The following is a 20,957-nucleotide window of genomic DNA, read 5'->3' on the forward strand; positions in this document are numbered from 1 at the left end:
CTGTAAACTCTGCTCTTGTTTTAGTGTAGATCAACAACAGGATAACAAAGGCCAAACAGTACTCTCACCCGCAACTCTTCAAAACTGTTTCCAACTAACGTTTGGGCCCACTCAAAGCCCTTCCCCTCCCCCCCAGAAGGTGATTTCTTTTGGTCTTTTATTATGGTCATTGATGTCAAAGGAGGACAGAACCCATATCCTGTCTTCCATGTAACAGAGAAGATCTATGACCTGGCAGCTAAAAAACATTTCCTTAACTGAGCATTGAAAAAAAAAAAAAAACCAAACCCTAAGATGACATCTCTGACAAACCAAAACCAAGACTGTCCCTTGCACATCAGTGTGTAAACAACAAAATAAAAATACACATAGTAAGTATATGTTCATTTCAGCCACATTTTTAAAAGCTTCCAAACCCAGGATTTCCTAATTTATCAGCCTCCTAAAATAGGAAGTTCATTAGTCATTTTGGGGCTGCATACATCACAGGTTATAAATTAAACCAAAGTCTCAACTTTTCTCCAGAGAGAAAACCAGATAGGCTGGTGAAGGCCCTGCATTTTAAAAGGACTGCTCTAGCCTGCTGATCCCACCGGCTTCTCCCATGGCGGCTCACACTGAAATTACTGGAAACATGAAAAGCTTCAGTATGATCAGTAACTTGCAAAATCGGAAACCCATCAGGGAAAGGGCGTTTGGCTACTGGTACTCCCTCAGCCTTAGCCACACCAGAGTTGACGTAGTGTTGTAAGGTACAGGAAACTGCATACAGAAATGGCAGCTTTGCCTCTTTATGCAGATAAGGTGCCTGGGTCAAAATTTACTTTTAGCTGCTTTTGACTGTTAGACAAGTATGGTAACCTGGGGCTTAAAAGGAGTCTCCCTTTCCAAAGCTATCTAGAACAATTGCTAATATTCAATGCAGAGCATTTCGTTGGGATTAAATCTCCTCCTGCAGTTTCTGCTGAACTAAGTTCTGCTTCCAAACATTTGATGTTGTTATGCCACCTTCTGCATTGCTGATACAAGTTTTTTATGGTTTTGGTGGATAAAACCTTCTTTTTTAGCTAAGCAGAGTCTCAGTGGGCTTAATGCAAATTATTTCAATTCCCCTCTAACTTCTGGTAGGAATGGGACCTGATACTCAAAAGCAGAAAGGATCCAGAAAAAAATCCCCAGTGACATTAACAAGACACTAATGCTCAGCCTCTTTCAGAATCAGATCACTGCTGTACTATGAACTCCAAGCCAAGAGGCCCCTGACGTTCCTGAAAAGAGAGCCGTACTCTGGAGTCAGAAGTTGTCTAACAAATTCTTTCACCCTTCTAGCGATGTTCTCCTGGCCTGCCTTTTATGCAGATCATCTTTACAGCTGCGGAGTAGCTGGGGGGACAGGGCATTAGTGCACTTTACAATGTGCTGTGATGGATGCTATTACTTTTTATTTTATTTCTTTTCAAAGATGATAACACGCAAGTCAATCTTCCGGACAATGAAAAGGGAAGATGAATGAGCAGGGCTCCTATAACATTTATGGAGCATGTCATCATACCCACTCGCAACTGGGTGCCGGCTTGCATGCAAAACAATTACAGAGAAACAGGAACGGGCTGGAATGGTCTCCTCCGTTCTGGGGCCAGCTTGGCTGCTGCTATCTCTCACGACTGCAATAAACCTGCATGTCACTGCACTGCCACCATTTCCAAATAAAAGGCAAATAATGTTATTCCAAATGGACTTCACACCTCACATCCTAGTCTCAAACGAGTTCTCATGGCTTAAGCTACTCTGCCACCAGCAGACTTTTGGACACTCTCTGTGCAGACCTTCAGAAAGCAGGAAAGAAACTAACCCATTGCAGGCTAAGCTGAATTGTAAGAGGCATAACTTATATTATGTGCTGCACCACTGTGAGTTTGATCACCTAGGCTCTTAAGCAGTAGGAAGAAGAAATAGTAGATCATTAAATCTGCTGCATCAGTGGCCATGGACAAGCAGTGAGGGGTGCTGTGGAACTGAAATTGCAGCACGTAAAGCCCATACACTTCTTTTCATACAGCCTCTGCAGCTCTTACTTGGCTTCCAGAACCCAAGCCCAAAGGAGCACAGCCGTAATTACCTACAATCAGCCAGAATGAAAACGATCAATAAAACAGTATCTTATAATGGAAAGCGTTAACATTTCTTGACAATGTCTTTCATCCTTAATCTGTTTGACATTTGCAGTTAGAAATAAAGTGACGTAAAAAGATACTGCTATGTTTGTATTTTTACTTCACTTGTTTGCTTTGTGCAGACAAAAGGGACTGGTGGTGGTGATCCAGGGAAGTGCTGTAGTTTTGGAGTGTCAGAAGAAGACATAACCCACCCCCCAAGCCAATGTAGTAGCATATTATTACTAATTAAACACACTCACCTGAGCACAACATAGAAGCATTTCCAGGCCTTTTTACCACTTCACCTCTAATACTTGCACATTCTAATAAGTATTTTTTGTGATAATTATTGCAAAAGTCCTTATTGAAGCAAACCTGACACACATAATTACTGGATAAACAATACTTTCTGGGTTTTTTTTAATGTGAAGGGCTTTTTAATTATGCACTTCATAGTCTTCCTATTTAGGCAAGCCAGATTTAATTAACATCTTGTAGTACTATATCTGTCAATGCTTTCTTTAAAATCTAGAGCTAAAAGCATGGCTAAACCCCCTTCTCATCTGCTTAATACATAGCATTGGTACATAATATGTACTAATATGTACTAAAGTACATTTTTACTGGCTACTTTCAACTGCTACATAAGCGAAGTTGAATATTCCTAACAATTAATTATAGCTATGAACAATTGTGTAAATGTTTATTGACTGCCTAACAATTACAAATGTTGAACAAACCCTGTAACAATAAGAAGAAAACCTAAAGTCTTTCACACCACTGCTATTTCAGAAAGGCAAAGACACCCACGAGATTTCAGTCCCAGCCCTCATGTAGATGCCTTGGATATATTTAATACATACTCATGGACTACAATGGATATTGTAGCAGTGCTGGAATAAATGACCGCTTTTCCCTGTAAATTTTTTTATTTATATACTGGTACAAGTAAAGCACAGGATTGCTAGAACTAGAAGAGGAAAGAGAACTCCTCTCTATCAGCTTACTTTGTTTGATACTGCTGTGTATAGAATTAGACTCAGTTTCCCCTGATTTGCCACACAGTAAAGAAAAATATTTTTGAAAATGAAAACTGCAAAACCTCAAAACTGAGCAAAGGACAAACATATTCTTGAAAATAATAAGCCAAATTTTTTCTTTAACAGACTAAATTTTAAGTTGATGATGTCCTTCCATGTAATACCATGGTGATGTTTTGAGAAGAACACATTGCGTTTCCAAAATAATGTACAGATATTTTCATCCATGAGGTATAGTTTTAAAAATCTGGCTGTATGTATGTATATGAATGCGTGTGTGTAAACATTATTTATGATGACTCCAGAGTCCATCTATACGTAACTTTGAAATTTCACTACAATTTATATTAACTATCATATCCTTATCTCACAATTGTCATTCATTTTATGGTAGGGAGAAAAGCGAGTTCTGACACATCTACTTATATTCATTATTTAAGATTAACAAGCAGCTAAAAAGCCTTACATGCAGAGAACAATTTAAAAACAAACAAACCAACCAACCCCCAAAACCCTTCTTTGCTGGGCTGGGAGAGCGTAAAATCCCCAAAAGGACAGGAAAGAGATCTAGCGTTAGTAGTGGGTTTTAAGAACTGAACAGTGACAAGACATATAGGGAGCTCATAGACAAAAAGGAACCTGACCACAGCCATGAAAGACAAACGTTTTGCACTAAAACATTTAGGCAAATTAGGATCCCTTGTTCCATGCCAAAGCCACGAAGAAAGCTCCTTTCTGGTATTTGCTCTAATGTCGTAATACAGCAATTTTTTTTTTATCAAATGGCAAGTCCAGAGTAAGAAAAGAAATTGTTGGTTCTGTGGAACATCAGAAGACATTATCACTGCACTGAATTCAAGCTATTGCAACATATGCTTAATGTTTCTCACTTATCAAATACCTTGTGCAACCTCTTTTTTAAGCTTCACTCAATTTGTTAGCCTAAGAGGCTGGCCCCTGTTGAATCCCCAGCCACTTCATGGGATTGTTTTATGTATATTTTATCAGTATTGCTGTATGGCAGCCAAGTTTATATCACCATGCGTAATTCTTCTGCAAAGCAGGCAGATTTTGAAATGTAATTAAAAAACCACCCAAAACATCAATTCAAAAGGAAGGCCCTCAAATCCAATTACATTGTCCAATTACATTAATACAATCTGAAATGATCAAAAATAACTTATCTGTACCCTTAGACACACATTTGCTTGAAATTTAGAGAGTGTGTGTGTGTGTGTGTTTAGGAACACTTTCCCCTCCCCTCCTCTCCTCCCAAAATAAAGTCCTCTCTTGTTATTTTTTTTTCTGTATGTGTTTTGAAACAGTATAGGTCCTCTTCTCATGGGTTTGATGGGGGGTTTTTTTGTTATATACATGAAGGCACAAATTACCTTTACTTTCTTAAGGTGACATTCTCATATGAATCTTTTAGTTGGGGCTTTACCAAAAAAAAAAACCAAACCCAAACAAAACCCCTACTGCTGCAAGAGTTAACTACCCTGTTCTGAGTGCTGACCTTCAAGCACAACACTTGGGAAACACAGTAAATGACAGACATCGAAGTATCTAACCACTACCTAGAGCACAGGCTATTCAGCTTCCCCCTCACTACCCAATAGCGAAAGACAAGCAACATCAGAGGGCAATTTGCTCCCCCTAACACGGGCTGAGCGAGCAATCATCTGACAGCACCATCTCCTTCTACTGGCTGTGGGAAGGAGCCCAGACAGTTAGCAGATACTTGACATCTAGCTTTCTGATAGCTGAGGTCAGGCAAGATAAAACCTATCCAAAGTTAAGACTGAGCCTGATTTCATGCCTATCACATACTACCTGCCTAAATGTGTGCATGGATGCAGTCAAGTTACTGTGGCTGACAGGGTTTGCTGTTTGTCAGCTGAGCTGTGTCAGCTGGCTTGGGTATGAATTCTTCGTGTGTGTGTCCGTGTCCCATTTATGAAAAAAACCACCACACTAGTTTAAGCCATCTTCATGAACAAATTAACTAGGTGTACAGTGCAAGTGCCCACAGCTTAGTAGATGAACAAGTACTTGTTAAGCCATGATAATTTGCTCGGTCAAGGCCATATTTCCTCAGCTTGTAACAGCACTGAGAAAAAGGCAAAGACAATAGTTTATTTAATCTCTCCATCAGCTGGAAAGTACAACTTTTCCAGCATCTGAACTGTGTAACATGGCCTTTTCTTTACAACAGTCTATCACAAGGTCCCTTTATAGGCATTACCTTTAACAAACAGAAGTGCATGGTGCTTCTGACTACTAAGGAGCAGGAACTAATTTAATTTTTGCTCTTAGCAGACACATAACTCACTTTCTTCACTAAGCAGATGTAGCATTTTACAGTCTTCATATTGGAAGGGAATAAATATGAGTCCACGTTTCCCACATCCTCTCTGTTTTAAAACTTGACCTCCTATCTTCCTTACCTGACGCTCAACTCACGAGCTCCTCATAAGGTAGAACAGTGCATCCCTGCTCATCTCTACAACATTATGGTGCTTAAGAGACATCTGAAGAGACACAAAACCTGGATGAAGCTAGCCTTGTAGCCAAGCCTGGTATATCTGTAAGGAATGCTACTGTGAAAAGAGTTTCCAAAAATTATTTTTCCTCTCCAGAAAAGGAAATAATGGGAGACTGGGGAAACTACTGTCATTGCTGTGACCTACGCTGCAAGATAACACATTTCATTTGAAATGGAAACAAAAGAAAACAAAAAAAAGGTCATCATACACTTTAAATTTGGTACAGAGTCCCGGCTTCATGTCTCCCAGGAGGTGCATCATTGTGTCCAACAATTCACGACTTGAACTAACCAAGAACTCACGCCCACATGCCAGTGCAGCCACATCTGTAAGAGAACACAAAACATCACCATAAAAATCATGTTTCAAACAAAAGTTTATGCTAGTTACCAGGACCACTACAAAGATATGTCAGCTGTTAAGAATGAACTATGGCATCTATATAAACTTCAAACTACATTCATCTATACAGCAAATACTGAAGCAGCAAATTATACTGGCCAAACTTCTTGATAATTCTATTTTGGTAATTAAAATATTTATTCAGAGTGGCCAGTATCCTAACAGTAACACAGTGACTTATGAAACAAAAGGTTGGATTCATCCACAAATAATGTGGGACTGAAGCAAAGCTGACCATTATAGGTCCCACTTTAAAGAAATGAGATTGCACATTGTTTTACAATCACTCAATCCAACATACCTGGCACATTACACAAACAAAACTCTCGTGGACATCTACTCAAAAGCTCTTTTCCTACCTCTCTGCAAGTGCTGCATTATTCACGCACAAACCAAAAGGCAAAAGTATTTCCAGAGACTACTGCTCCAAAACAGACTTTCCTTTAGTATTTTTTCTTACGCTTGCCCCATATTTTAGGGCATCCTTATGTGCAAGAGGTATCTTCCAGCAACCTGAGCTTCTTCGTACTGTGCAACTGGCCAAGCCTCCTCCAAACGCGTGAAGCACGGTGTATGTAACTAGTGACAGAACCTGGTTCCCTGGCCTCCCATTCAGGGCAAGTTTGGGGATCTGCTGCATGATACAGCTCTTCCACTTTCACGCAGCCTCGGGTTCTCTCTCCTGTTCACGTACATCATGATGCCTTTTTTAACCTCAGAATAAGCAGAGGTAATATGGACACAGCATATAATTAAAGACTGTTGTCACAGTGTTTGTGCACACTGGGCTGCGTCAAGACTACACTGAGAACTTCTGTTCTGGTGTCTTCTAACTTCTGAATACTTGACACTTCATGACCACCTCCTCAGTGTTCCTTTAATACCTCTTTGTAGCGTAATACTACTTTACAGCGTAACCAGGAGGATTAAACTGGTACTTTCTACATCGTTCATCTGACTGTATCCTTTATCACATCTGAGTTTCAGCAACCTCCTTTCCCAAATTACAAAGAGACAAATGTTGGTAATATCAAATTCACTGGCGAAATTTGTACCAGCTTCAGTGAAGCAAGATTTCATTCTGCCATTCTCATTCCTCCTCAGGCAGAACCCCAACATCCCCCACCTTTAAACATTTTCTTTGTTCAGACTTTACTTTTGCTATGCTTTTTTTTGGTTTTTTTCAATGAAGCAGTTGGAGAGAACTGGATTCCACCTTGGTACAGTGGCATAATGCATCACATTGTTTTTTATTACAATCTTTAATGGCACCACAACACCTAAAAATCACACATTCAGAAAAGCTCTTAATGTAAGAGTCACTTATTTGTATAAATACCCACTGTTTCACCTATCTTGCATCATGTCATTAGTGTCATTTTGACAGCTGCACAATTTCAGAAAAATGCAGGTGATGTATCAACCACGTTTCTCACAGCCTTCCAAGCCAAGGGCAGCTATACCAAGATAGATCTGTGGCTTTCCGCTTATTTTCTGACCCTAAAAAGAAACGTTTAGCATGGAAGTCAGGTTTATTACCTTTTACTTCTCTTAGCACTATGGACTCAGGACAGTGAAGGTGGGGTCCATCTGGCAGCAACAAAGTTCTTAGGCAGTTCCAAAATGCTGAGCACATACCTTAACATGGGGCTGATCTACTTGCATCATCTGCAATTCATATGTCTTGAAGATGTTAGCATTATTGGTGATTCAGAAAGTAAATTGCTTAACATTTACAAACTAAGGTCAGCATACAAGACCAGTAGAATGGTCCTTGTTTTATGCCAGATTGAACGGACATATTAGGGAATTTCAGAACTCAATGGCTCTTACCTGTCTAATCCTTAACTGTGTTACAGACAGTACAATGCCTCACAGAAGTGTCAATAAGAAAATCTGATAGAACTTCAAAGGACTAGGAAGTCACCTAAGATATCAACATTGACTAAATACCTGACTTTGAAAAGCTGTATTTACCGCAGCACATATAAGGCAATATAGAAATTCCCAGTACACACGGAATGCTATTCCGAGAGATAACATTCACTTACTTGTTACGATCCCTGCCAAAGCTAATACAAACTGATTTTCATCAGAATCCAAATCCTGCTGTTTCATGTCTTCACTTAATGACTTCACAAAGCTCTCCATGGTCTGTGCAGTGATTGTGAAAAACTTTACTGCTTTAGTCTGCAAGCACGAAGGGGAAAAAAGATTATGCACACTATTAGAACTATAATTATTAGATGCTACAGTAAAACTGGACAATCTTCAAAATTACTAAAACACCCAGTTACTTCAAAAAACAACAGAAAATAGTAGGTATGCACGAAGCGACACGTTTGACCCTCTAATATTCGAAACAATTACCTCAGAAGAAAATGGGAAACTACTCAATGCTACATTTATTTATAAATCTAAACCATTGCGTATTTACCTCCTAAACCCACAATAATATATATCAAACAGCAGAATTAAAGCTTATTTTCAAAAGTAAGGATGTTATCTCTTTGCTTTGCAATAGCTGTACCAGGTGTTTCACATTTACCTGGGTTACTACAGCAGCTTTTGTCAAAACCCTATTCAGCTGAAGACTGGAGAGCACCCTGACATCATGACTTGACATGAATTTCCTAAGAAAACCAATGAAATACCCAGAAAAAAAAGCAGAATTTGACCAGATCCTAACAGGATTCATTAATTGCTCAATACAGGATGACAAACAACAGGCTAGGTAGAAGTTCTTTAAAAAAGGAAATGGAGGTCTGTCCTGGGTCACAGGTTGAATTTAAGTCAGCAACGTCATGTGAAAAAGATGATCATCACGCCTGAGCGTACAACAGGAGTACAGCCCGTAATTATGTTACACAATCATATCCCCTCAGCTGGAATACTGTTCCATTTTGGGGTATCTCAGCTGAGGAAGTAGCCACCTGGTACAAAGCTCAGGGCAGGCCAAAGAGCCTGCTCAGGGGTTCAGACAGAGCCCACAAAGACGGACAGAAAACTGTTTCTGTTTATTAATAATTCTGACCCATAAAACATGGCTGGAACACTATTTCACACAGAGGATGATGGTAATAGCATAGCAGAGAGCATGTAATGCCAGGTTTCCGGGTGTCTTCAATAATTTTGCCAGTTGTTTCATGAAGCAGCTGAAACTTTTAGTCTTTCCTGGTAGCAACCCAATGGGACAGCCCAAGAAATGCCTGAGCTTTTATTCATTTTGCAAAGTGACTGAAAATTTTAGTAGTTTTTCAAAACTGCTTTCACAATATGTGGAAAGCTACTGGTAACATTTATTTGTTCCTCCACTGCTGCACATTCACCACATCAAAGATGTACAGTTCCTGTGGGGTGACTCCAGCAACAGGGCATAAAAAGCAGGGTCAGACAATACTCAGTATCTTCACAAATGGTACTGTGGTCCCAGAATAACAGGAATGAAAGGATCGTGGGGAAAGAGAATGGAAAAAAGTGCACTTCTGCATGTGCTGGAATATAGACACCACACCTCAAAGATGGCAGTTTTAACATTATGTTATGCAGTGACTATAGCTCAAGAAGCAGAGGGCCTGAGAGAAAATGGAGAGCCTGCTATAGCAGACTAGTATAAGCTATTATGAAAATATGTATTCACATGAGAACATAATAGGGCACTAAGCAAACCAAGTAGTTGGTATGCTGCACAGAAAACAAGCAAAATATTGTGTGCCAGTCTCTTGAGGTGCCGCTGGTGTCCTCCCTGCTGAACCTTCTTTTCAAATAGCTATTAATTAACTAGCCATGAGGTCTGAGGAGCTGCAGCAGAGACCAATCAGGTTTATAAATAGCAAACATTACGTACTCTCTGTAGTCTCTTATTAGCTTGACAGTATTTTCATGGGACTGAAGAATGTCTCACCCACAGACATTGAGATAAGGACAGCTCTGAGAGCAGCCATTAAGGTGCTTGAGCTCAGATAGTGCAGAGAACCCTTTGCTGTCCAAATAACTCCTGTGTGAAAATATCAGCTAATGTGCAAAACTGCTGCCATAAAATATAAAGCCATTTGTCACCACAGCAGATAACTGAAGAAGCAGACCACCCTGTAGGATCCAAAATTTCTCAAGTTGGAGCAAGCCTTGATGTTGTTCTGAAATCAAACCTTCAGTTTGCACTTGCACGCGAGAGCTCCGTCATGTGGATATCTGGTTGCAGTTTTTTGAAAGACATCTAAAACAATCTCATGGGAATTAATTTACTTTTTTGGCACATGCAAGTAGGCATCCTTGAAAATTCTCCCTCATGCTGCTTCTCTGGATGTTTCTTCAAGTTCTCTCTAGAAACGTTACGCATGAACAGAAACAGTAGGCATCTCTCCCCCACTGCCTTGAAAACTACTTGTGTTACATTTCAAATTTGCTCCTCGAGTTTTGACTTTCCCAACCCGTATGGACACAAACGGTATATTAGTCCCAAACAACATGAAACTGTATGAAAGACCTACTTCTGTATCTGTGCAAAGACTGAAAAAAGCTTGAGCATTGTTCCCTAAGGCATGCAATGATTTTGAACTGATGCCACCCTCCCCACATGTTTAAATATGAGCAACTGTTTCAAAGCACTCTTGATGTTTTTATACATTTCTGTAGTTCATAGCACCTTCTCAGGGGAGGGAGGGAAGATGCTACAAGCCGTATGACTTGTCCAAAAATAACGCAAACCAAAAACTTTGTATGACAAATCTCCATCATCCTTTAATAACCTGACTCATTGCCAGTTGTAATCTGTGGTTGATGCAATGCCATACAATCTGTTTATGTTTTTCCTAGTAGTCTTGATACAAACCGAAGCACATTTCTTACCGTCTTATGTGCACCATCACAAGAAAATGATGCCCAAAAATGTTGCTATGACCTTCACCAGAAGTATAGCAGTTCAATGGGCTCTCATGACTGCTGGGAATTACTATAGAAGCAGCATTTTGCATTTCAAACAAATCTAGAAACAGAAGTATTGCATCTTCATAGTTGGGCTTTTTACCCTTATACAAATCATCAGGTAACAGTTTTGGTTTTACCTAATTCTACTTAATTTTGATACTTAAGACTGCTTTCAACAAGGCTTCTACTAATTTTACTCTCATCTTGTAGAAATATGGTCATTTTCATCACTGAGAGCATTTTGTTTGTGGGCAACATACCATTTCAATACTGTTTCACAAGTCAAATAACAAAGGCTAGTCACTAAATATTGTCAACTCTTATAGTTACAAACTGTTCTGAAAATACAGAATGTAATTTTATACTGGTTTTGTTGCTATGTGGGGGCTTTGTAGTGCCCACCTGCCTTTTTTTTTTTTTTTAAATTTTAACTGCTTTATACAGTGTTTTTACAGACTTTTTTCCTTAGTAACTGCTGCTGCTTGAATCCTGAATCATAAGAAGTTATCATCAAAAGGTATCACTGTACAGCTTTCTAATATTCAATATAAAGTTATAATTGTATTTCGGTGCACCCAAACTGGAAAACTTCTTACAAACACACTAGTTTACCACTTACTATAATGAACTAATTCTATTCACTCAGCTGTTCATCATGCTGCTGAAAAATCAAGCCAGAAGAAACCGTGGCATCAGTTCACTCAGATTAAATACAACAATTCCTTCTCATGTTGGCTGTGACAAGACTGAAAATCATACTTTTATCAGGCCTATTCCTCTGATCCCTTCTAATTCCATCAGCTGCACTTGGCAGTGAAACTATGTTAGTTGTAATATTACTACTGTCTTTAACTGTTGTTGGTTTGGGTTTGGGTTTTTTTTGTTTGTTTGTTTGTTTTTTTTCAAAATAAGCTACCTGTCCATGTTTAACATTGAAGATTTAATAAGATTCACTAGCAGCTAGGCTCTCTACATTTCCAAGAGTCACGCAAGTATTAAGGCAGCACAAAGATTGAAAGAAGTTGAGAATTGATGGATCTATCTTCCTTCTATGGAAATAGCTCCTCCAAGCTCTCTACAGGCATTGGAGCTGCTGCATGTGCCCAGGAATTATTTTCTTCTTCTGTTAGCTTGCAAAGATATTTACATTGTGCTAGCTGTAGCCTTGCTTCCAGTTTGACTGTGTGTGGTAGAAATCAGATAATCCTTGTTTGGTAACATAAGAATTAATTACTGCATTTATTCCCAGCCTGCTTCAAAACACTGTATAGTTCCAACACTTCTTAAATGAGAATGGATGGTTCCCAAAGAATAAACAATTCAGAAAACATTTTTGCTGTCCAATTAGTTTCTGAAATATATCCTTATACTAAAGTGTGTGACAGAGCAAGTTCCTCATTTAAAAGGCCTAACAGCATTACCACCGATAAGTATTCACCTGCCGTACTTACTCCTCCTAGAATGGTTTTAACAGCTTCCTCATTGCTAGATACACCCCACAACAAGGTGCACACCGCTGCACCCATTTCTGTGCAATACTCTGCTTGCTGCAGGAGCTGCTGCTTGGCCTCATTCAGCTGCTGGCGGAGGTCTAGTTTCTCCTGAAATAGCGTAAGGAAATTTTGGTTGCATTTCATATCAGCCAAAACAAGCTTCTAGGCTAAGGGACAGAACAAGAAACAACATGGCCATATATGAAAGGGGGAGAGGGGTGCGGCAAACTCATAGCAGTTGCAGATACATACCTTCTCTCCTGAGCTATAGCTAAGTAGCAAGTCCGCCGTGGAGGCTGACAGTAACCAGAAGCCTGTCCGCAAGGTCAGACCGAGTGACCCACCGAGACTGAGTGGCACCTAAAGAAGTCTGATAGGAGAGTCTGCTCCTCCTAAGCAAACAGCTACACGTCTCTTCAAGAGAGAAGAGATTTCAGCATCAGAGGTCAACCTTTCCAGACACCTTACAAGAGATACTGGAAACACCTTATAGGAAGGGAGGGTTGTTTTGTTTTTCAAAACAGACTTTGCCTTAGCCAACATGGTAGAGTTGCTGGATATCTAGGATAAATACTGCTGTCTCTTCCAACTTTTTTCTACTGGCATATTCCTGATCAGCAGTGGCAAAGTAAGACAGAGTGCCTGGAAAAACACACCTAAGGTTTGAAGTTTGGAGGGCCTTTCATACCAAGAAAGCCCAGGCACCATCGTGCATCCATCATCTAAGTGAGCTGCTCAGTGGTCCTTGCCACAAAGCATAAAGACAGAACAGAGCAATCCAATACGACCAGGACACTATTTCAATTTGGCAGTACTTTTCTCCAATCACATGGGAAGTTGGCCAGAAAAGTATCACGAGATTAGGTATGATTCTAGGTCTTACTGGCTTCCTACCAACTGTCACAGGGGTAGCGAAGCTGCTGCACTTCTCAGCTTAGAGCGAGTGTGAACAGTGAGATCAAGGCAGGGGTACCACAGCCTGTGGTCTCTCAGAGTGGGTGGGGGCTCCCTCCTAACTCTGAGTGGGATGGTATTAGACAGTGCTGCAGGGAAAGATAAAGGCCAGTCAAGAAAAATGTTAACTCAAGTATTAAAAAGTGTTGGGGGGGGCGTTGCACAGGGGAGAGAATCACAGATCACACGATGTCAAAAGAACAGAAGGATCTTGCTCTGCCTATTTGGTGGAATGTTCAGATTCACCACAGAAAGCACCCTCCTCAGCCCAGCCTCCCCTGTGTGTTTAGCTATCAGGATGAAGTATGGGGAAATGAGAAGGAATCTTTTCTACGTTAATTTTGAAAGCAAGTAAATAGAACAAAACTTCAACCATGTATTCCCATAAAATTTTAAAGTAAGTATCTTGTCATTTTAGGGGTTCACCTCAATGTTTTGTGTTGAGGGTTTGGAAAGAATAGAATTGTAAATTCATCTGAAAATTTATATAATATCATATCAACCAGTACAAAGCTGCTTGTTCTCCGTCATCAATTACCTACCTACCTTCCTGTATCACACCTGACAGCCTGATTTGCATTGCTTTATCATGCTGCTAATGGCACACACAGGCTAGGATTTGTAAAGTTCAAGTTAAATTTATCAAGCAGATTTCTGTGCATATTTACTCTCTAGAGTCTCTTCTACCTTATAGTTTAATACATGCAAAAGACTGACACTTGCTGCTGATTCGCTAGGCATAGAAGTCCCAGGAAAAGTCTCTTGTTTCTTAATACTTTGATCATTTTTAGGCAAGTTAGCCAGATTTTATCTTTTACATAACTCAGTGCCAGACCTATCAGCTTTTCTGCCACCATGTGCATCAACAAAATGCCCACAGGCATCTTCCTAACCCCTATATTGTCCCTGTCCTTTTCCACGCTGTCCTTGTCTTAGGAAAATGTATCTTTTAATATATTTTCTTTGCATTTTGCATTTGGATGCTAATACTGAATAGTAAGACATAAAACACTCTAATACCGAAGCTAGATCCTCCAACAAGGATGCAAAGCCGGCACAAGAAATGCCAGAATTTTTAATAGATCAAAAGCAACATCAGAACAAAGATACGAAGCAAGGAAAACAAAATAGTACATTCAAGAGCCAGGAAAATAAACTGAACCTGCAAAAGCAAACAACCTAGCTGGAAGCAACACTCCTGAGAGTTCACATCACAAAGCAATCACTGTGCTATGCAACACCACCATCTTCAGGAAAGGGTCAAGGCACAAGAATATAGCAGTGCTTAAGTACATAACTATGAAAAGACAGACAAAGAAGACATTAGCCTCTTAGAATAGCATGTGCACTTCAAGTTTTGCCCAGGATCGGAAAGCTCAGCAATCCCCTAACCAGTCATACAGCGTTGCACAGAAATTTTGGAATGCAAAATGTTGATTTATGATCCCCTAAGAAAAGGACACTGCTCAACTAGAAAATGCATTTATTTTATGTTTCAGTGAATCATTTCCTTTTCCTTCAGAAGATAAATATGTAGAAAATAATTCAGAAACTATATGCAAGGATGCCTATAGCAGAACAGCAACCAAATGAAAAACAGCATGCAAAGTGACTAACAGGAACAAAAATCACGCATATACATACACCATCTTCTTTTACCCTGAAGAGCTAAAGGATGTCACAACGTACATAAGCACAATTCACTTGGACAAATAGACCTTTGTGTCATATACCAGAAGCCATTTAGACAACCAGTGTATACTGCACAAGAGGAAAGATATGAAGAGAAGAGCTTTGATCAGGAACACCAAGACAACAACTAGTCTTAGTAAACTATCCATGCTTTAAGTAAAACTTTCATCCAAAAGAAATTGCAAACCTAAACCTGTCATTTATTTTGTAATATTAACAAGAATAAAGGGTGGAATTTATATCTATATTAACTTAGAATTAATATCTAAAGCAGCAACATTAAATCTTACAGACATTTCATCCTGGATGCTTATACAACTAAAGACCTGGGAGCACAGCAAAACTAACCATGTAGCTATCGCTGAACTGCAATAGCTATCCCAGAAAATACTTATTTTGAAATAAAGAATATCCAGACAGACAACTATTCCATGATACTTTACATTCATACCAAACTTCATTCCGGAATGACTTGTCCACACAGATGTGCCCTAAAACTGCGTGTCTGAACTCTTCATTTATTCCTTTTCAAAAATGAAATAACTTCTGTAGACTCATCTCTCTTTGTGCAATCCCAAGGCTGGCAGATGTTAACTCAAGAACCCCAACAAAGTGAGCTTCTGCTGACTACTGAGGATAGCTATCAGCTCCAAGGAAGCAAACCTTTGCAGCAAATAATCACAACTGATTCTCACACCTCTCAGAAATTAAGCTGCTAGTCTGTATGATCCTGTTTGAACCACAATGGCTTCACAGAAGACCCACAGTCTGAGAAGTCACGGTCATTGCTATTCCTTCATTGTTAAGGATCTCCCCTCTCATAATCACTAAATACAATATTGACAGAGCAAAAGGAGCCCTGTAATTGTTCTTTGACTCACAGCTGTACATGGCAATTGGATCAATAGGTGCATTGAGAGAGACTGTTAAAACTAAACAAAGGTACACAGCTTACAGCAAGCCAAAAAGAGAGGCTGGTTTCATTTTGTACGTTGCTTACATTATCTTCTATTGCCCTCTTTGAAAATACATTATAGTTACATTAAATTCAAAAGAACTGATTCTGCGAAGGACCTTTTGATGCCAGCTACACCACAACCTTCCCAAATACCCAATGTTTTACTTCAAGATGTTAATATAAACAAAATGCTAATGGTTGACTTTGAACTTTACATACACCAAAATGAAACCTGCCAAGAAGCTCATAATGCAACCCCATACAACTGCACCTTACACAGTATGGAAGTTGAGAGATCTATGCAGTTATGTAAGAATTATGTACCTAAGTGGGAGACTGGCTGTCAGTTGGTACCTCTATTTGTACACACTGAATACTTTTTGGTATTGCATCATATTATATTTTGTCTAGTTATAATACTGACCCTTTTGTCTAAAAATATCACCGTGAAAAAAAACCATCAGTTATGAACTTATAGGTAAGTAATTTACTCATCATCTGACTACACAAAAAGAAAACCCAGATTCTTCAGGCTGAGGATGTATTTTGTGACATGAACATGAAAAACTGATCATTACTGCTTTTGTTATTAAAACCCAAGCATACAGATAGCAATATTCTGACAGCAAATCTACCTTCTTCTCTCTCATGCAATCTGCCTGGGCTGTTTCCAGACGGGCTCTGAAGTGTTCACAATCCATTTTCAGCTGCTCTATTTCCTCCTCCTTTTTCTCCATGACTGTCATAGGATAAATCAGATAAACGAAGTAATAAGTCATGACAAACAGGCTTGCACTAAAGAAAAAAGAATCCACCAAGTGCAACTTTAATGAGGTGCTTTAACTATTTGCTTGTGTTACATCACCTCCTCGTGGCTAAACTGGTATATCGCAATTTGCCACATTTCAACAGTTCTTACAGGAAATTAAATGAACATGATGTTTCTGATTTAAGACAGGGAAAGATGGAAAGAATCACATCTAGCTGTTAAATACTGTGTGCTGATGAGATACCATTCTGAAACTGAGCTCCAGCTCTTTAGGGAAATTTAAAAATTTACTCAGTTTTCTACTTGTGTTTGTTTGTTTGTTTTCATGATGGTTTTCATGTCTGGTATCTTTGAAATTCAGGGAGCATGGTGAAAATCTAAGAAAAATAATACCAAGATCAGTCAAAAGTAAGTGTCTCAATATACAATCTACAAATTATATGCATAGTAAGAACAAAATGCTACTACTCCAAACATTTTAAATTCATGTTTATAAAGCACTCTAAGACATTATAAACTAATTAAGCATTATGTCAGTGCAAGCAAATTTTACGATTCCCTTAAAAAATTAATCTCTGATGCTATCAGAAATACATTCCAATTTAGAGGCTTTATTTTAGTGAATGGAAATCAAGTTTAAAGTATTGTATTTCACAATCATGATACCTGTTTTAAAAAATTCACTTTGAAGGGTATTTTTAACAATTGTGTATTGTGTTTAACTTTAAAAAAAACACAGTTCTGGATGCTTAGTATTTATACTGAAAATAGGAAACACATTTAAGTAATTCCAAAAAGTAATGTCCGAATAGCATCTGCTGTAATTTTGGTTAGCTTAAAAAACAAGTTACACCCCACTTCGAGCACCATACCCTTGGTCATGAGAGTATGGTTTACAGCTTAACACACTTCAAATACTTCCCCTTACATGTGGTCAATATTTTTGAATGTATTTACCAGAGAGCATATCAAATTTAACCATAAAAAGATAACATCATTAAAAAAACCAAACCCAGTCCTTATTACCCAAAGAGCTTGGATTCTGGCATTTTATTTAGTAATTCCACATTATTGGAAATAAATTCCTTTCTTTTTTGTTCCTAATTGACAAAATGTTATCATCTCAAATATACACACATTGCTTTGAGTAGCACATATAAAAGATAATCTAGCCCCAAACAGCTTTTCTAAAGAGGTGTAACGTATTTCCACTCAGCCCTTGCATGATTCTAAGCCATCAACACTAAGACTTTTTAACAGAAACCAAAGAGGCAAGGCAAAGGTCCACTCCTAGAAAATATACATGTGCAAGGCATGCTCTCTGAGGATACAATTCTTTTCAACCTACAATCCAAAGGAAAAGAATGAAGGGGGGAAAGGAAAAGAATGAAGGGGGGAAAGGAAAAGAATGAAGGGGGGAAAGGAAAAGAATGAAGGGGGGAAAGGAAAAGAATGAAGGGGGGAAAGGATTCATTGAGTTTTTGAGGAATAACTCTGGTCAGTGGCAGGAAAGTTTCTTTCCTTCCGTCAAGTCAAGAAAATTCAGCCCCATGCACCTATTACTGTGTGGGTGTGAGTCTTAAGCACTTGACAGCAAGACATCTTGAGCACGAGTAGGGCATGCTCTGCTTATCAATAGCAGACCAAAAACCTGTTTATCCCTGCCAGGTAAGTACAGCCAGTGAAAATCTCTCTCACTGCAAGGAAACAAGCTCTCCTGAATGAGAAGAATCACTTCCAGCTTTTGAGAGGATGGATCCACCCTGAACCCAGCATCAGCACAGCCAGCAGACACACATAGATGCCACATCCTTCAACGGTCCTGGAACCAAATCAGAGCCAGGAGAAGGGGAATAATATTAACTACTGAGTGTTAATACAATGCTACCTGTATTTTTTTAAGTCCTCCAGATAAAAGAAGGATGCGTCAACCTCCTCTAAGGTATCATAATGTTTTACGTCGGGGGGCGGGTAAAGATCAGAAGCTGCTGAAAAGAGACCTACTTCTAGCTGTGCCTTGTTTGTGGAAACTCCCTGTTATGCCCAGTCAGCTCTCCCAGCTGTGCATGCCTTTGCTCTGAAGAGAATTCAAGGTTGCATGCACCAGTCCTGACACTTGACAGCCTCTTGACACACAGCAGCAGAATGAGCAGCAGACATTTTACTGACACCGAAGACTGCAGCTGCGCTGCTCACTCCTGCACACCGTGGTCCTGAGCAGCACACAGGGAAACCCAACAGTTTTTCCTACTGGCTCCAAGACCCAGCCCCTGGTAAGAAAGTTCCTCCCCTCTTGATACTAAAATCTTGAGGCTCAGACTGTCTACCTTCACCAAGTGAACAAGCAGCTTTCACTATCAACTTGGATGAGCAAAAAAATGTGAAATGGCATCCTTACACAAACTGAAAATGCATAACTTTACTACTGCAGTGGTAAATCAGACTCTGGGAAGAAGTGGCATTTGCCCCCGAGATAGACAGCAGACTCAACAGCAGAACAAGGCATTGGACACAACAAAACAAGACGAGACGTGAGGTGGACTCATTCTCATCCATGCTATAGGTCACATCAGGAGATTTTATGGACTAGAGATCTAATTTCAAAGCTCTGGGAGGTGGAAAACCAAGTACAATTACAATGAATGCCAACAAGTGATGGAATTCCAATTCTACTGATCCAAATGCTAGATCAATGTTAAATGCAATTTTTAACATTTCCCTGGTGGACTGAGTTTCACTAAACATATGCATAATAATTCAGAAAATTTGCTGGAGCTATTTTTCTAAGATTCCTGGAGCCAAATACTCTCTCTGAGGAAGGTAGTAAGAACAAAATGGACCTTTCTTTTTAAAATGAACAATTACCCTGGCAAAAGCCTTAGTGAAGACCCTGACACCAGCCCAAAAAGTAGGTGTTGGCTGCATTGACCATTGTCAGCTCAGATCTGATACCACCTATGGGATGCTCCCATAGTAAATGGGTATCCTATTGACCTGTATATACAAGTGAAACATGCAAAGGTCTCCTTGAGGAGCATGAGAACCTGCTAACCTCTTCAGGATTACAATACTTAGAAAACTGCAACATCTGATGGAAGCACAGAGAGATGTAAAAATCATCCATTAGGCTTCTGTAAGAACAACATGAAAAAGACATCTCCAGTAGCTGCCAGGGCTCCTGTAAGTTTCATGTGCCAACACCAAGAGACTGTATTTAGTAAACAGCACCAAAGAGCTCACTATTCTGAGAGTGAAGACTGCTTGTGTCCCTGTGATGTCCAACCCTTTGTGAACTGTATGCTCCAAAGCCTCCTTTCAGGCTGCCTTATTGCATGCTGCAGAGGTAGGAGCAGATTGGAGCAGCAAAAAATCACCACTTGACTTGTCCAGCTGTAGGGGCAAACAATGGCAAGAGCCTGAATAAATATTTAAACGACCTCATTAAATGCAAGAGAAATCTCCACTGCAGGGATATACTCAAGTGCATTCAAAGGCTGACTCAGCTTCAGGTACTCCTCCAAAGGACCCAGAGAATGCTGGCCAGACAGCAGAACATTTGAAAGGAAGTCTTAAAATCCCCATGTTGATGCCACAAACCTGCTGCTGGAAGGCCCTGACAGTGTCTCCTTGATGCCTGGCACAAGGAACGCAAGAAGGATCAGCGAGAGAGATCTTGAGACTGAGCACTGATAAAAGTAGGTAAAGCAAGGATCTGCCTAGTTGAGGATAGGATCTTAAACACTTAATGCAACTGGAAACAGTCCTTGATGCCTTGCAATAGCACAAAGAGAACATTTCCAGATCCTACGTCACTTCTTGTGACACGGATGACGTCTCGACTTGCAGCAGGAGAGATGGTACAGTCTTCTCATCTCTGTTAGGATTCGATGGCATGGAAGAATCTTTCTGGAGTGGATCATCGAGGCAGCTGCAAGCTCTGCCCAAGTATACTACCTGGTATCAGAGACAGGCCTTGAGGCTCTATCTTACTCTTTCTTAGCTAGCTGTTGCAAACTAATTT

The 20,957-nt window shown here is 39.6% G+C and overlaps 1 protein-coding gene across 1 annotated transcript in view; it reads right to left on the minus strand.

Annotated features, from left to right (window-relative positions):
• HSF2BP (heat shock transcription factor 2 binding protein) overlaps positions 1-20,957 on the minus strand; it is a 34,226-nt gene that overhangs the window by 9,982 nt on the left and 3,287 nt on the right. The window contains exons 3-6 of the mRNA XM_075727746.1: positions 16,803-16,906; positions 12,522-12,671; positions 8,196-8,334; positions 5,951-6,068 (exon numbers count right to left, since the gene is read on the minus strand). Coding sequence (XP_075583861.1) covers positions 5,951-6,068; positions 8,196-8,334; positions 12,522-12,671; positions 16,803-16,906 — 511 coding nt within the window. The remainder of the gene's footprint in view (positions 1-5,950; positions 6,069-8,195; positions 8,335-12,521; positions 12,672-16,802; positions 16,907-20,957) is intronic.

This window comes from Pelecanus crispus, chromosome 1, assembly GCF_030463565.1.
Source record: "Pelecanus crispus isolate bPelCri1 chromosome 1, bPelCri1.pri, whole genome shotgun sequence".
Taxonomy (NCBI): Eukaryota; Metazoa; Chordata; class Aves; order Pelecaniformes; family Pelecanidae; genus Pelecanus; species Pelecanus crispus.